The sequence below is a fragment of the Sebastes fasciatus genome, chromosome 13 (genome assembly GCF_043250625.1).
Source record: "Sebastes fasciatus isolate fSebFas1 chromosome 13, fSebFas1.pri, whole genome shotgun sequence".
In the NCBI taxonomy this organism is placed as follows: Eukaryota; Metazoa; Chordata; class Actinopteri; order Perciformes; family Sebastidae; genus Sebastes; species Sebastes fasciatus.
The window spans coordinates 16,140,653-16,158,792 of NC_133807.1; the positions used below are offsets into that span (position 1 = coordinate 16,140,653).

General features: G+C 38.3%; 2 protein-coding genes across 2 annotated transcripts; one reads left to right on the forward strand and one right to left on the reverse strand.

Annotated features, from left to right (window-relative positions):
- Positions 1-278: 278 nt before the first annotated feature.
- Positions 279-2,615, forward strand: LOC141780552 (protein NATD1-like). The gene is made up of 3 exons (XM_074655822.1): positions 279-524; positions 1,808-1,926; positions 1,999-2,615. Exons 1-3 carry the CDS (start codon positions 371-373, stop codon positions 2,113-2,115), a joined length of 390 nt encoding a protein of 129 aa, XP_074511923.1. The 5' UTR covers positions 279-370; the 3' UTR covers positions 2,116-2,615.
- Positions 2,616-4,621: 2,006 nt separating this feature from the next.
- On the reverse strand, positions 4,622-14,921 carry LOC141780550 (germ cell-specific gene 1-like protein). The gene is made up of 5 exons (XM_074655821.1): positions 13,787-14,921; positions 10,990-11,037; positions 9,367-9,519; positions 6,822-6,933; positions 4,622-5,410 (listed from the first exon to the last, which is right to left on the reverse strand). Exons 1-5 carry the CDS (start codon positions 14,088-14,090, stop codon positions 5,116-5,118), a joined length of 912 nt encoding a protein of 303 aa, XP_074511922.1. The 5' UTR covers positions 14,091-14,921; the 3' UTR covers positions 4,622-5,115.
- Between the last annotated feature and the right edge of the window lie 3,219 nt (positions 14,922-18,140).

The following is an 18,140-nucleotide window of genomic DNA, read 5'->3' on the forward strand; positions in this document are numbered from 1 at the left end:
CTTGTAGTTTAATTTTTTTATATTTTTGGAAGGATAATGATTGAATACTTTTGCTATTTCACCTCTAATTAATACCAAATTATTATTATTGGTAGCTTTTTCTAGAACATTTTCTAGAAAATCATTATAAAAATTAAAAAAAATGTCAAAATCTAGGTGTATAAATTGTGAAAACATACAAAACAATTTGTGCAACTAAATGTTAAAATTTTAAAATGATGTAACCTTTGTTTAGTGTAGAGGTCAAAAAGGTCATGGAGAAGTTAATGATTGTCTTGTGAGCATGTGGCTTCCTCTAGTGGTCACTCTGTACAACTACTACTACTACTACTACCTGCTGCTCAGTATTACGTGTCTTTTTCATGTATAAATGGCCTATAACATATTTTCCAAACTCACTGCGGTAACTCTCCGACTGAAGCCTCATCCGGCCGCCTTCAGTGCGTTGAGCTCCGGCTGCAGTTTGACGGTGCAACACGACCGACAGAACCGGCGCTTCACCGTCGCTCCGGGCAGCGGGGCTGGTAAGCAGAGAGAGCCGGGAATGACGCTCCGGAGCCGGGGGAGATCCTTAAAGAGAGCCCGGCGTCCAGTCGCGGCCCTGGCTGAAATACACAAACCTGTGCGATGGATTATGAAAATATACAGCTATTTCTCTACAAATGTTTATTTGAATTTTGCTCATGTATTGAGTGTCGTTTTTTTAAGGAGAGAAAACTTTCCGAGACTCCATGTAAAAATCTATGAATTTATGTGACTTTGACCAAAGGGCACACGTTGCTCAGATTATATGAATGATTTTTACTTTATATGATTTGTTTCTATCCGCCAAATAGTTCGGCATACATACTATCAGCAAAAGTAACATATTTTAGGTACATTTTGGCTTAGTTGTCCACAGTAGCGCAGTAGACGCAGGCAAGTGGGGGCCTCTTAAATCTAGCTATTTTTTTAAGAGAGTTTGGTGTTGTTCAAAATGTCAATCAAATGGTTAATCTAGGGCAGAGGTCAGCAACCTTTACTATCAAAAGAGCCATTTTAGGCAAAAAACAACAACAATCTGTCTGGAGCCTCAAAACATTTGATCATTGTGATGAAGGTAACACAGTTTATAGTCTAAGTATATAGTATATAAGTCTAATGCAGTGAGGGCCCAAGTGCAAATGTACTGTGAGTAGGGCCACATTGAGGGGGAAAAAATCAGAGATTTACAGAATAAAGTCGTAATATTACGAGAATAAAGTCATAACTTGACCAGAATAAAAGAAAATAACGTGTAAAATTACTACTTTATAATATTATGACTTTATTCTCGTAATATTATGACTTCATTATCGAAATCTCAGATTTATTTATTTTCCTCAATGTGGCCCTAATACTCCGTCGTACCATCGTACCATAGACCTACAACAATGATAAATGAAAATGTAAACAAAAAACAGTTATTCATTTCCAAAAATGTTTTTAAAAATCCTCAGGGAGCCACTGGAGAGGGGCTAAAGAGCCGCATGTGGCTCCGAAGCCGCAGGTTGCAGACCCCTGATCTAGGGTTAGCAAAAGGCTTTTTGGGATATCATACATAATTTAACTTCCATCTCACCCCATTTCAATCAAACAAAAGAGGTGGTAATTGTTTGCTCAGTTAAAAAAAACACAAGTTAATTCAATAAATACTTAAATAATTCAAACAGTTGAAGAGTAAATTAAGTTAAATTGGGGTCCCTTGTTGTCTGTGCTTCCCTAAAGAGTTTGGTTATTGGGATCCCAGTATAATTGGTGTGAAGTCCTTTGTGTTCTCTGTCCACAGGTGACCATGACTGTGCGGTGCTGCTCTACAAATTCACTGGAGAGAAGGAGCTGGATCTGATCTCAACCTATGTACCAGAGACATTTAGGGGCCAAGGTGTTGCTGCACTGCTGTCACAGGTTAGTAGAACTTTTCAGGCATCAGTCGGCTTTGAAAGGCTGTATTTAATGTGTTTAATGCTCCTTTTACAGGCTGCCATGGACTTCCTGGTTGAAGAAAACCTCAAGGCTCATATCTCCTGTTGGTATATAAAGAAATACATCGATGACAACCCGCTACAACTTTATAAAGAACTTGTCATCACTTGACTACTTTGTCTGGTACAGCCTAATGCTACCTCAAATCAACCACAACCTCATGTATCTTACTGTACAGCGCTACGGAGGTCTAATGGAGGATGTAAGACGTAAGACGTGATTAAACCCATTAAAGTTAGGCACAGTATAATTCATAATATGTTAAAGAGACATACATTTAATTCATGTTAAATATGAGTAAAGTTACTCAAAATCTCCTGAAAGAAAGTACGGTTTGCAGATGAAGTTTCTTTTTTGTCAGACTGAAATAAGTAAGTTGATCTTATTATTATTATTATTTTTAAATTATTAGATTGCACTTTTTTAATCTTGTGTCTAATCTGTCTGTTTTTATTTTTTAGTAATGTTTATTAATTATTAAATGTTGGGACAAGACATGTTTATCAAGCCATAATGTTTGGATATTGATAATGTCTGCCCACAAAAAAACAACAAAACTTTGTCTTTTTAAGATGTGTTTGTTGACAATTAAATCATTTCTTCTCTGAGTATATTGATATCGGTGTTGTGTTGATAGCCAATAAAGACAACTATATATATATATATACAAATAAATATATATATAATTGCTGCGTCATAAGATGATATCATAACTGAGGGCAAAATACTGCAAAAATAACACCCATTTCATAAGAAACTAATTTTCCTTTAGCTGCGACCTCCCTATGAGAATCTAAGATGAAATGATGTTAGGTGAATGCAGCATCTTGAATCCTCGCCACGTAATGAGATTAATTTACTTTTAGATTACTTACAGCAGCAGAAATAAATAACTCACAGCGTCTGGTCGGCTGCGGGGGAGACATCTGTTGCCTTTCAGGAAGAACAAATGATAAGATTTAGAAGAAGATTTAACAGACATGAGTGAACAATAATCAAGGGTTTAATTTAATTTGGCGGAGTTGTTTTGCTCAGTTGAGAAGTATTTATCATATTTTATTTAACATCGTCAATAACAGGTGTACTCTATGATCAAATGATACAGAAATGCATTTCTGTGTTGTGCTAAAAATATAAGCAATCCTTCCCTAGTTGCTCATAAGATCATATACTTTTGTTCCAATAGATGTCAGTCTTACTCCATTATAGATGTGTCCCATCACTTCTTTTTTGGTCTATTACTGTCAATGTTGGATTTATATCTCAAATTAGAAAATGTTCAACATCCATAAGAACCCATCAAAAAGCAACAGCAGCTGTTTCAAGGGAAGTGAGTCGATTTAAATGCAAATGTGTGGTTTAAAATTGGATATAAAGTCTTTTAAACAATCAATTACAGTATTAAAGCATGGATAAAAACTGAAAATTAGTGACTTTCAAAAATCCAACACATGCATGCATTTTATTAATATATTGTGCACCATCAAAAGTGTGAAAAAAGCTTTTTAACGCCATTTCTCAAGCATATTTGCACACGTCGTTTCATATGCACACACTGTAAATTTGCCTGCCAAGTGGAGATCATCCATATAGCAACAAGCGGCGGCTGATCCTCTCAGCTCCATATGAGCTGTATGATGAACCGAGCACAGCAGACATCAGCTCGTACCATCTGCTCCTGAATAACAGTCATGATTATAATACTCACAGTGTTGTCGGCTCCAGACACAGAGAAGATGTACTTTTTGTTGACAAGAATAATCTCTCTCCTCCGATGATTTATGGTACACATGGACGGATTATGAGACAATGAAAAAAGGCCTCCCACCCCTCCTACATATAGGAGCAAAACCCCCAGACTGAAGAGACTTAGAACAGCCGCAGCTGCATCATTTCTAGTGGTTTTGTGTCTCTTTACGGTTGTTTTGTGTATCTTTGTGGTGGTTTTGTATGTTTGTTTGTATCTTTGTGTCTTTATGGTTGTTTTGTGTATCGGTTATGTGTATCTTTGTGGTGGTTTTGTGTATATTTGTGGTCATTATGTGTGTCGTTAGGGTTGTTTTGTTTATTTGTGTGGTTGTTTTGTGTATCTTTGTGTCTGTGGTTGTTTTGTGTATCTTTGTGGTTGTTTTTTGTGTCTTTGTGGTCATAATGTGTGTCTTTGTGATTGTTTTTTGTGTCTTTGTGGTTGCCCTGTATTTCTCTGTGGTCATAATGTGTGTCTTTGTGGTTGTTTTGAGTCTCTTTGTGTCTTTGTGGTTGTTTTGTGTATCTTCGTGGTGGTTTTGTGTCTCTCTTTGTGGTCATTCTGTGTGTCTTTGTGGTCATTTGTCTCTTAGATGTTGTTTTGTCTCTTTGTGCTTGTTTTTTTTGGTCTTTGTGCTTGTTTTGTGTGTCTTTGTGGTCATTTTGCATCTGTCTTTGGTCATTTAGGGTGTTTTTGTGGTGGCTTCACACCCCTTTCTGATTGTTTTGTGTGTCTTTGTGGTATTTTTATGTCTCTTTAGTTGTTTTGTGTCAATCTGTAGTCATTTGATTGACGTTCCAACAAGAAATGTTAACAGTCCCTTAACCCCTTGGGCAACCCGTTTTGGGCCCCTTTGCCTGTGCCCAGTAGGCCCATTCAGTATTCCTTCCATGATGGTATAGTACAGTAATGATCTCACTAGGTGAGGTAGGTGACCAAGCCTTATCCCAGAAAGCAACACGAGTAACATTTTCATGCAACTTGAGTTAAAAAAGGCCAATTCAGCAAAAGATGACAACATGAGACATAATATAAAGGATCTGTGCAGCAGCAGCAGCAGCCTGCACATCATGCAGCTTGTCACAGATTAGTGTGAAGACGTTGAAATTGCAGCCCTCTTCCCTTCCTCCCACATGGAAAGATTTGATGAAATGCGTGTCGTGTCAAAGCCGACCATGTTACATTAATTCCGGAAGAAGAATCTGGGCTCTGGCCTCCCAGACACACATTCAATGTGTGGCAACAAAACAAACAAATATAGCTCCTGTATTAGGAATTTAAATCCAGGAACAAGAGTCAATCTGGGTCCAGGAAATCAGCCCCGAAAACTGTTCCAGTGGGACACGGGGGCGGGGACTCCATTTTTAGCAATATGCCTCTCCTTGTGGTTCTGGTTCATGGTCCATTTCCACCACATATGTTGTTCCTGTGGAGGGTTTGTGGCCGTTGACCGGCAGTTCTAGCTGTGCCTCGGCGTCAGCGGTCAGGTACATGTCCCACATCTGCTCGGGGAGGTCCTGCTCCAACATCTTCTGCTTGATCATCAGGCTCTTCTCGATGTTCCGCCGCTTGTATTTAAACTCTACGATGGTCTTTGTGTACCTGTTGAGCGCCGTCACTGCAGAGCCCATGCAGGTGCCAAAAGAGCCCCACGCTAAGCTGAAAAGAGGTTCAAAAACAGCGTTAAAGTCACACTGCTGCAGAACTCAACCAAACTTACCAATTAGCAGAATTAACATGTCTTTTTCTACATTTTTGTTTAGTTACAGAAATAATCTCGAAGGTTTTCATTTAAATAAATGTCTGTTAAGTCACTATCTATCGGAGGTAAAATCAATGGTGATTGAGCCTATATGACCCACTGATGAAAGCCCTTGTATTTGGCGGTATTACAAACTGGGTGTCTGCGGTGACATTCCCAGGAAAAATCCCAAGTGGCGATCTCTGGGAAGTGAGATCCAAAAACACACTTGCAGTTTACACTTATCGCCATACAGTAGGTGCCGCCAAAGAGAACGAAACAGAGACCTTCAAAATTGAAACTGTAAAGTCAAGCTGAAAATTCAATTTCCCACACTTTTTTTGTAAGGAAATAGAAACTAAAATGACACTGCAGCTATTGTGCATGATTTTCAAAAGAGGATAAAGCTGTTTTTGGACAAATTAGTGGAAACAGGTACTGTGTCCAAAAGCACTTCCTATTTACTATATAGTATGTTACATTTACATTACATACTTTCATTTTCTCTGCCATAAAATACACTATGAGTGTATGATTTTATCCACTATATTGTGCCCTCAACAATCCCACAATGGGTAGGGAAGAATAGTATCCATGGCATGTACGCTTGCCTTGCGTTATTGGAGCACCAAGTGCCTTTAGATTGACTGATGGGATTTTGTGGAGTTGGTCGTATTACCTTTAAACCATTTCTTTATTTTTACTAATGGGTTTATTGTGTATATATTTTTTCTTTGTTTTGTATGTTTTTTGGACCCAAAGGTTTTATCTTTTTGTGTCAACTAAAGAAGTAACTACATTACTATCTGCTTGACTCAATTCATAGATGTGAAAATTTCCATTGCGTGACCCACACTGGTCTACAGTGGTAATGCAAAATGACAATGATTTATGAGTGTACGAAATGTCAATTTACTGCTCTTTTGTAAACTATGTGTCTATTACAGTATATAGAGAGTAGTGAGTGAACAGGGGAGTCATTTCGGACACAGCTAGTTTACAGTCTTTTAATTTCTCTTAATTTTTTTTGGTCACTATTGCTGGCTATAGTAAACTCAAGTCAAAAGTCTCAGTACTGATCAGTTCACACAGCCTACTTTAAATTTCTCAAAGCTGGGACCACACACAAACATTTATGAGAACTGTCTCAAATAGCTTAGGCTACTGCGTGTTGCAGCAGGACATTAACTTGATGTTTCTACGGTGAAAAATTGCTCTGATGTTTAACTTATCAGTACAATGACATATAAAATCGAGATTTTAGGAAAAGAAATTCTAATTTCAGTTTGACTTTAAACTGCATTATTCAGTCAATATAGAAGTGCTTACATATAAGACCAGCTGTAGTCCCAGGTCTTGGGCCTCCAGTCTTCTGGTCCCATAGCGACCGCTAGCTGGAATATGGTGGTAAACATCATGTGGGCCACCATCCCACAAAGGCCTGAGAACAAGAGCAAACCAGTGTGTATTGAACATGTTAACATGTTAGCAAACAGTTGCTTATTTCCACACCCATTAGAAGTCTTTGTGTTTTTTTCCACCTGATGAATGTTAATACATTATTCTCTCTCTTTTTGCTCTGTTTTTGGTCTCCACCACCAAATCCAGAGGGAAATATCTCTTTCTTTAGCTGCTAAATGCTCCACTATGTTCACCAGTGTGCTAATAATTTTAAAATGATTGACTGAAAACTAACAAACTTAACTTGTGTTGATTTCACCACACTGAATTCATGTTTTTTTAAAGTGTCGATTTTAGACGGTTATGTGTAATTTGTTACAAATGGTTAAAGTTATCTTGCAAATAAACCTTAAGAGAGATCTTTATGGAACAAATATTTACTGACAGTAAAACTGTATTGTACTGGGGTGTGATATAATCAAATGGTTGAGGTGAACTGGCCTCGCTGTTATCTCCTGGCCCTCTCTCATCCAGCAGTCTGCCTCTCCACAGCTGCTTTTCTTGGGATTAACTCGTAACAACAGGGGGGGATGGGAGTCAGGGGATGGGGGGAGTAGAGGGGGGCGGGAGGGAGCTCCTCTGGGCAGGTCTTGGCACAGCCCAAAACCGCTGCCCCGGCTCCAATCGGATTAGTCCACAAACCAGCAAATCCTCCGAGGTAGTGAGTGGACGCAGTACGCTGCTCTGTGTGTTCGTCAACCAGCCTGACCTGCTGCCCTGCTCCTTTTCTTTCTCATTTACAGCAACGTTATCTTCACCTAAAGTACATTTTGTCAACACTTTACAGCACTCACTATTTAGCATTTATAAGCAGTATAAGCATATTTAATAAATGGTTTATAACACACCATAATGTAGCAGATATAAGTGTTTATTTATGTCAACAACTACAATTCCTCTTGTGTGCATCCATCAGTGTATAAACAGACAATGAATGACAATATAGTGAAACAATATTTTTCTAATCTTTAGTAAGATGTTTTCTTCCATGATTGTCCATAGTTAATCGCAAATTAATCACACATTTTTTTATCTGTCCAAAATGTACCTTAAAGGGAGATTTATCAAGTATGTAATACTCTTATCAACATGGGAGTGGACAAATATGCAGCTCCATGCAAATGTATGTATATATTTATTCTTGGAAATCAATGGGAAGAACCCATTTTCATTCACATATCTTGAGGTCAGAGGTCAAGGGACCCCTTTGAAAATGGCCATGCCAGTTTTTCCTCGCCAAAATTTAGTGTAACTTTGTAGCGTTATTTAGCCTCCTTTGCGACATGATGCCAGTATCTTCACTTTAGCTTTAAAAGTCTGCTACAACAAAAAATTGCAAGTTGTGTAAATGCGTCAAAGAAATAAGTGGCATTTAAACAAATTTGCGTTAACGCATTATTATTGCGTTAACTCTGACAGCCCTAATATTTATATATACACTCTAATATATATATATATGTATATACATATGTGTATATATATATATGTATATACACATATGTATATACAGTATACTGTATATGAGATTTTTGTCTTTATGAATACTTAAAATGTTCTCATATCTGCGTACAACTATACACTATAGTGTGTTAAAAAACTTAATAAATGTTAAATAAGGTGAATTTTTATACAACAGATTTCTTAGAATAAAATAAAGCATGACACTTTAACACGCAGACGTTCTTCTTTACTACCTAACTGCAGTATTTAGTTTGGGGAATTTATGGAAAATACCAGAGTTGAGGCTTGTTTGTTGCACAGTATTTCACAGTTGCATCAATATTGATGCAACTGTGAAATGCTGGCCTCTGTCCAGCAACATGTGTCACTTTTTCCACTCGTTACATGCATAAAGTCTTTTCAAAATAAACTTCCATCTTCACAGGAAACAACTTGGTTTGGTTTAGGCAACAAAACTACTTTGGGAAAAGATTGTGGTTTGGGTTAAACTAACTTTGGAAGTAGCGTAACTTAAGTACGGAAGTTACATGACAAATAAATCAATGTCCCGCTTTGTGGGTGAAAGCCCGGTGTTTTTTTTTACATGGGTTACATATGAATTGATCGATTACAGTGCATTACTTTTCATACCTACAAACGGTGTATGAGAACAGCCTGTTATGGGACCTTCCATGACCTGAAGGGGCTATTAGATACCTGAAGAATAGTACGACTAGTCAACAACTAGTCAACATTTGGACATTCAGCAAGCCAACAAGCAGTGTTTGTATTACTGTAACTCCAGTCAGATCCGCTGTGGGATGTCTCTGTGTAGCAGTTTTATCTCGGCAGATGGAGGTCGGCATCAGCTGCTGTCATTCAAAACAAGTAGAAACACCCACGCCAACATCACACCTGCTGTTACAACTCATCTGTTGGATGACAGTGATGGAAAAGAAAACAGCAGCGTTACCTGACAGGGCAGTGCACATGGCAGCGAAGGCACTGAGCTTCAGTTTGTTCATGATACTGAAGCAGGGGCACTGCTCCAGGATCATCAGAGCCCCGCCTGTGCAGAGCAGGGTAAGGTACAGACTCTCAGCCACGATACACAACCATAGGACCCCTGGAAACACAGGAAACAGAGGGAGGGAGGATTGAGTTGTGTTGTCCTCATAATACCCTGTCCCTGATGAATAATCCCACTCATCTGAAGTCATGTGGGCACAACAGGTCTGCTCCTTTTAGGTCTGGAGATCTGGATCTGATCCTCTGGGACCGCACAGATTTATAAAATCAGGGCAGCAGCTGTTGATGCTAGTTGTTCATAGCATGCTTGGAAAGGTGATAACTCACAGTACAGGTGTAGGTTCCTTTTTTTTTGGATATGTGTTTGTTTCGTGAAATGTATTCAATTCATTCTCAACTTTTTCTTTTAATGATATGTTAACATAGAAACACAGGACTTTACCGGATAATGTAACAATCCTTATACCATGGTCTGATTGGCTGCAGGGCATCCATTAAGTAAAGGATAATGCCCAACAAGGTGTCCATTATCAGGAATTAATGGACGACGTGGAAGCCAGAACCATCTGATGCGCAGCTAGACTTGTTGTTAAACATACGTTCAAATTATATTTACTGTTTTTCACCCATACGAATGTGATTGACGTTGAATCTTGCAAGTATAATGTTAGGTTTTTGTCTCGTAGCTGAGCCAAAGGGTTCTATCGCCTGAGCGGACTTGAAATATCTCCCGTTGCCAAGTCATAGCTAAGGTTCGTCCTATTTACTGGAGTAGAGAACAACGCCTCCATTGCATAAGAACCATTATGGGATGGTAATGATTTTTCCAGGTATTGGCAAACCCTCAGGGTTGCCAGGGAAACGGAATGATTGCATTGTGGAAAAACTTTAGATTTTGGCTGCAAAACGCATGAAAATATAAATTAATGGTCTTCATTTTTTGTTTGGTAAGTGACCATGGTATAAGCGGGATAATGCCCTTCGAGGTGTCCATAATCAGGAATTAAAAGGACTTCACGCAGGCAAACATCCTCTGCGCAGGCCTCCACGTCGTCTATTAATTCCTGATAATGGACACCTTGTTGGGCATTATCCCTTACATAATTCATGTTATGTCCACCAATTGAAATTGTTTGTTTAACTCATCCCCACTTTGTCACAGTATGGACATTAGTGGACTGGGAGGATGCTGAGGCTTTGCTGGACTCACTAACTGGAAGTACAATTACATTTTCCTTAGCATCAAGCTTCGCTTCTCAGACCCGGAGTTTACGGACTGGTTGTTACTGAGCCAAAAATGTAGACGTGAGTTTTACCTCTCAATCATCATTTTAGAAATTTGTCATGGGCAAATATTCTACTGTTGATAAAGTTGTTTATTTGATAAGTGGTTGATACTAAAAAGAAGAATAGAAATTTAGGTAGCTTGTGCTGTAACATGTCCTTCTTACTGTAATAATGTTTCCAGTGTTCAGGTATGCATCATACAATTTTCTCTCAAAACTTTCAAACGTTCAAACAAAACATTCACTCATTGTTAAAAATGTCAAACTTTTCATAATTTTACCTCTTTCATGTTCTGGCGCAATCTCTGAGAAGTCTCGACAGTTAAACCCTGTGATGAGAAGAAAAAAAAAGACAGTAAAATTAATGTTGTAGAAATAACTGACACTTCCAGTATTTTACAGGTCTGTTATTTCCTAACAATTTCGTATGAAGTTCCCTTGAAGAGACAATGTAACAATGTAATTTCGTACTAATTATAGAGAAAAAGGGACTTTCCTTGATCGAATGAAACCTAAATAAATATCCATGCATTATTCATTTATTGGAAACTTTATTTCTTATAAAAGTTGAACTGTATGCTTGTCTGTTGACAAATCTCAAATTTTGGGGATATTCAGCTGACCTGCTGTGCGCTGACTAAGAGACTCTTGTTTATGTTAACAGTTAATTGAAATTAATTAATTGCGAGTGTAAAAACTGATAAAGTTACACAAATCTTTTACAGGTAAAAATAGTAACTGTAGGATGTGGTATGGTCAAGAAATGTTAAAACATGCACACGTAATCTAATCAACCTTATCTAAGTATTACATGCAACATTTTCCTCTCAAAGTAATTTTTTTCTGAAAATATTTTGACTTTCTGTAAACATTATGACATTTTTGCAGAAACATTATGACGTTTTGTTTCTGGAAATATAATTATTTTTTCTACAAAATATTAAAACTTTTCTCAACTTTTATTTCTGGAAAGTATTACTCAGTATTATTAAATATTATGACTCATTTTCTTGAAAAGTTATGACTTTTTTCCGAAAATATTATCACTTCTTTTCTCAAAATATTATGACTTTTTTCCTTGAAATATTACGACCTAATTCTTGAAATCTTTAGCTTGTTTGTTTTTTAACTACGGCCCTAATACTCCATAGTACTACAAAGAACCCTTGACGAACCCTTTCTCCAAAAAGGGTTCTTGAGAAGCAAATGTTTCTGGGTAGAACCTCAGCCCTTCAGGAAGAACCCTTATTTCTAAGTTTAGATTAAACAATGTTTCTCTAAATTGCATGCAAATCCTTATACAAACTTATTCTATACTCAGCCTTATTACCAGAGCTTATGAAACCAGATGTGGCTTGCATGCAATGCTAAGAGAAATGGTTTTAATCCGGTTCTGACCCACAGGACCTCTGCTAGCAATGTTAAAAACAAAATCTTACAAATACACAGTGTGATGAGTATGAGTAAGGTAGTTGTATTTTCTGCATACCGATAATAATTACACTTCGTGAGATACTGTACACATGTTCACTTGTATGTTCCTCAAAATGACACAGTCTTTTTTAGCTCTTGCAGTTGCCTGTTGTGTTAAGTGATTTCCTTACTGTAAATGCACATCAGCAGCTCAGAGGAAACTTAAAGGCCCTGAAAACATATTTTCTCAATCCGCTTCTTTATATGAGCAATGATATCCTGAACAGTTTTGGGCGATTTCTCTAGATTTCTTTCTGTTTTGTAGATTTCTGATGCTCTTCTCATTGATTTAAAGTGGGCGGGGCCCTGTTGGAAAAAGGCTGATGTCACATATTATGATCCAATTAGGATTAACCAACATTTGAATCAAGTTTTTGAGTGTTAAACTCTTAATAAATGATAACTAACAAAGTATTTTTCAAAACCTAGGATGTTGCTTATTTAGTCATGAGCATCTAATGTTTTCAAGAAAAATTTGAAACCAACTTTTCAGGCTTGAAGCAACACTCCAATCATCAGTTTTACGGCCCTCTCCTGATGGAACAGTTATTGCAACGCTACTCATTTAATTTAGTCTATTTAATTCTTGTACATAGACACGAATTTCCCCTTTTTTTCGTGACGCTCAGCACGACTTTCAACGTGTATTTTTCATACGTATTTTTCATGCTTTTTCCTACAAATGTCATTGACGCACGTGTCAATTTCCACTCCAGTCTTTTCAAAATAAAACTACTCAGTTAGGCTTAGGAAAAGATCGACTTGGTTAGGCTTAGGCAACAAAACTACTTAGTTAGGTTTCGTGGTTCGGGTTAAAATAACTCTGGAAGTGCCATAACTTAAGTGCGGAAGTTACGTGACAAATAAATAAAAAATGACATTAAAAGCAGTCTCCTGTGTGAAAATCTTGTGTTTTTTGACCCACCCATCCACCCCGACATCCTCCCTACGTGACGTTTGCTGCGCTTTATACTTCTCGGTTCACAATTACGTGGATTGCATACGAATTGATTTTGTGCTGACCATCACGAAAAAAATTTAACATTTGTGTCTATGCACACGAATCAATACATTCAAATTCGTGATTATTTCACGAACAGCTGTGCAACTGAGCTGGTTATTAAAGCAACTTTCTAAAACAGGAAAGATGCTCATCGAGGCATGTTTTAAACTTAAAGAGCTGTGAGCATTATGAAACTGTCTTAACTTTTATTTTCTTGCAGTTTTCTTTGCAGGATGACCTACTGTCGTCTGAGGCAATACTTTCAGTATGGAGTGTAATATTGCAGCATGGGAGAGCAATTGTTATATTTCTACTCTACACTTATGAATGAAATATTGTACCTACTCCACTACATTTATCTGACATCTTCTATGGTCTACAAACATAAATGAGATACTGTGAGAAAGCATCTCTTTGTATCTACATAGTGTATAAATAAAGTTATGTTGTGGTAAATAAAGCATGTTCAGTGTATTCACCAAGGAATAGAGGGGAAGTGTTGAACCTGTAGATTGACAAAAGAGTTTGATTTTTGCTTCCTCCACCATGACTTCCTGTTTTTGAACACCTAGCTGAAGCTGAAGGGTCATCGTCAGACTTACCGTTCATGTCGGCGGCCTGCTCACAGGAGAAAAATATTCCTGTGTGGAACTTCCTCAAAAGAAACTTCTCCTCTCCGCTCTCAAAGATGTACTGGACCAACCGGGTGTCGTTGATGTTGGAGCTGTTGAAGCGGATGCAGAACCACTGCTTCACCTTCAGCGGCGGTCCTGTGCAGAAGGGTTTGGGCACCTTCCTGGTCCCCTCACACCAGTAGCTGGTGGTCACCGCTGATAAGGCAAAAGCAAACGCCACAAAGTTGAGGGTGATCGCCAGAGAAGCCCGCCGCCCGCGCTCTAGCCTCATGGTCGAGGCCAGGCCAGAGGAGATGAAATGAAAAGGCAACTAATCCTGGCTTTCGATATGTAGCCACCGTGTTACGCCTCCCAGCAGATATATCAAATCTTCATAATCTTGTTGGGGCTCTTTGGGTGAGATTTCGGTGCATCCCTCCGCCGTATCTAATGGTGCAGCACCACCTCGATTAAAGGATTCATTCTCTCCACTTCCACAGAAACAATAGAAACCCATGGCACTCTTTGCTTTTCTTTGCTTCATTTAAACTCTTTCACTCTTTGCTGCTCGTCCAAACCCATCCTCGCTCCTCCCCTTCTACAAATCTTCTCCTGCAATATTATCCATTACAAAATGGCAAATTATATTCCAGACTTTCTTTGAGCATAATAAAAAAGAGATTACCATGAGCTTAGATTAAAATCTGGGACAAGTTTCCCCTGATTTTTCATGCATTTCACGTCGAAGCGCATCTCGCAGCAATTGCAGCCACGGACGTAAGATCGAGTGCCTGTTTTACAGTCGCTGATCCGTGACATAATGTGTACAGTTTCATGTGAAACTCCATTCATAATGTGTGTGTGCATGCAGGACAAATCTCTTCATGTCTAATAGCCTGCTGATGTGGGATACGCCGCGCAAACGAAGACAAATCACTTACAGAATTATGTGAAGGAGATGACAGATGTTAGGAGAAAACATCTGCTGCCTTTACTCTGATTCATACAAAGTAAGTAGACAGATTGTCTTTTCTTCCTCGATGATTTTCCATCACTCCATTAAACTTGTCATGAGATTCTGCAGCTCAGACTTTCAGTAACAAACGTGTCACCTTTGGTTTGAGCTGTAATTTACTGCATGGATATGAATGTCATTTTAAAAGCTGAAATGCAGTGTTGAGATGCAAAATTCGAGTCTTGCCAACATCAGATGGTGATGTCTGAGATTAAAATGGACAAGCAGATAAATGATCTGATGACACTAAGAGGCATTAAGACAGTAGTTCCCAACCTTGGCAAGTTAAATAGGCATGCTAACATGCCCTACAATGACTAGCCTACGCTACCAGGCTGATGTAAAGCAGGTAAAATATTTGCCATCTTAGTTTAGCACTTAACACAAAGTAAAGATGAGGCTGATGGGAATGTCATTAGTTTTGCAGATATTTGGTCATGAACCAATCGACTGTATATAAGACGTCAACGTGACGTCTCCCATTGGTTTGTGGACTGCGGGTTTTTTTTGCCATTTTGGCCGTCGTCATCTTGTTTTTTTTGCAACCAGAAGTGACACGAAAGGGTGGAGCTAAGTACAACCAAATGCTGAATAAGTCTTTTTTAGGCGACCAAAATGTTACAATTAACTGTCATGAACTGAAAACACACTGTGAAAGGGTTAAAGTTGTACGGCAAAAACGCAGACAACTCCCAGATCGGACAACGCCGCGGTAGCGACCTGTCAATCACAAGGTAGCCACACCCTAAAGCATACCCTGTTTTATGGTCTATTTGACTCTAAATGGGACCATAATTTGCTAAATGAGCATCATGCTGTATTGAAGAAGACTTGAAACTAGCGATTGAGATCATAAACTCATATTTATAATGTTTACTGAGGTAATAAATCAAGTGAGAAGTAGGATCATTTTCTCATAGACTTCTATACAATCAGACTTCTTTTTGCAACCAGAGGAGTCGCCCCCTGCTGGCTACTGGAAAGAATGCAAGTTTAAGACACTTCTGCATTGGCTTCAGTTTTTCATGGCAATCCATCGAATAGTTCTCAAGATATTTCAGTCTGAACGAAAGAGGTGGACTGACCTCCTAGCAGAATTTTTTTCACATTTATTTGTAAAATACTATAATAAACCTGGAAACTGGAAATAAAACTTGAATATTTCCTCAATCACAGCAACCGTGTCATGATTTCTGAGATAAATCCAAAATACACTGAATAAAAAGGTAAAAAAAAAACTAAAACAGCAAAGCTTAAAGAGATACAGACTCCAGGATTACTGATTTAAGTCCTCTAGTTGAGAACCATGTACTCTGACCATGTTTTATACATAACAACCCCAGCATTGGTCCACTATGGTCCTGAGTTATATATCTTAAGGCCACGTAAAATAATATCCCACCAAGGAACTAATAGCAATTGTTTTGGTGTTCTACAGTATAAATAAACTGCTGTGTGGCAAGTCTTTAACTAAACTTATACACGTATAGAATATATTCTGAATATCCCTTTTGGTCAATTAAGACAGAAAATATCTTTTTCTTGTTGTGTATCTGTTCAAACTAGCTACCAGAAAACAATTAAGCAATTCAGAAATGTGTATGAAGGTCTGATGTGTGTGAACAAAGAGAAAAGCCTTTTGACTCTTAGCACTCTTTGCAAGAAAAGTATTTGCATCCATAATAATGTTGATTCATTGTGAGGTAAATTCATCTTTAAACTTGAGAGCTGTGCTTTGAGTCGCAGCCAGCGTCTCACTGAGTAATTCCCCTGAACACAAAGAGATTATTATGAACATTAGCTTCTGTGTACTCAAAATGTAAACACGGGAAGAATAAGTCCCAGCGTTACACTTGATGAAGCAGTAAGCCTGTTGTACAGTGAATATTTCCTGGACTCATCCCTTTCTTACATAATAAATACCTGCCAGGGGGAGTAAAAGCTGTAATATGAGAGTTTACGACTGACAGATGTGAGCCTTTTCTCCTGAGACAGAGACGCTCGGCATTCTGTGCATTTTATAACAAGATCTAAATGTCATGATGATGATATTTGAAAGACTAAAGAATGATTTGGCTTCATAATCTTTTTTTTTAAAAGGTAGATATAGGTTTCAGTTTCAGATAGATGTTTCAACATAGAAAATAAGACCAATATCCATTCACCAGTTGAAAAAACAACAACTGACGATCATAGATCCTTTACAAGCCAGTCACAACATCTGTCTCACACACAGCTAAAGGCTGGCCCACACTGAAAGAGTTTTCAAATCTTAACAGATGTTGAAAATGTGAGAGACCCCACACATAACGACATGTTATGATAAATGTAAGTTTTGTTCCTATAGTGTGTGGTGAGCAACAATCTGGCCAAAACAGCAACACCACACACTAACAGATTCATTCATGAACAAGAGTCCCAACTAAAAAAATCGTTGTCCTTGCTTTTTCAGTCATCTTGGTTCTCAATTGGCTATCGTTTTTTCCCACGTGACTGCGTCATCGGCTGTCCTCGGGGTTCCCCACGCACAACAGGATATCCGATCATAAATATTGAACATGTTTAATATTTACGATTTGAAATCGGTGCGGCCAGGATGGACTTCCGAGCCGATCGGGGGATGTAAAAAACACTCTTAACAGACCTCACACCACAGGAATATCTGGAAATATAATCTTTGGAACTGTGAAAAATCAGGGCTTTTCTGACGATTGTCAGGAGGGAAGAATCGGGCCCAAAATCAGCTTGATTCTCGTGTTTTCCCGTTTTCTTCTCACCTTTATCCTGAATACTTTAAGTAGTAAATCTAAAAGCATCAGCGGTGGAGGTGTGGAGTGGTACTAATGGATTACCAACACTCTGCCATTACACATCCCACTCATCCCAGTTCATTAATTGCCTTCACTCGCTGTGAAATTGGGTTTTGGCACCACTGCAGCAGATGGTTTTATAATCTGGCCTGAGACTATTACACAGGTGACAAACATAATCTCATCCCCTTTACTATGGAGGAGCAGCCCACACCACGCAGGGATTCACCACGACCCCCAGCGTCCGGCCGTCGTCTGAATACCTCCCCACCCTGTTAGTGTGTATAAGTAGTGAGTATAGTGTTAATGTACAACACATTTAGGAACAGAAGCCCTATTTTACAAGTGTTCATCGTACAAACAAACAATAAAACAAATAAAACCAACAAACAGACAAAAAAAAGGGAAGTAGCATTGAAACTAGGGCTGTCAATCGATTAAAACAGTTAATCGCGATTAATCTCAATTTTTTTATCTGTTCAAAATGTACCTTAAAGGGAGATTTGTCAAGTGTTAA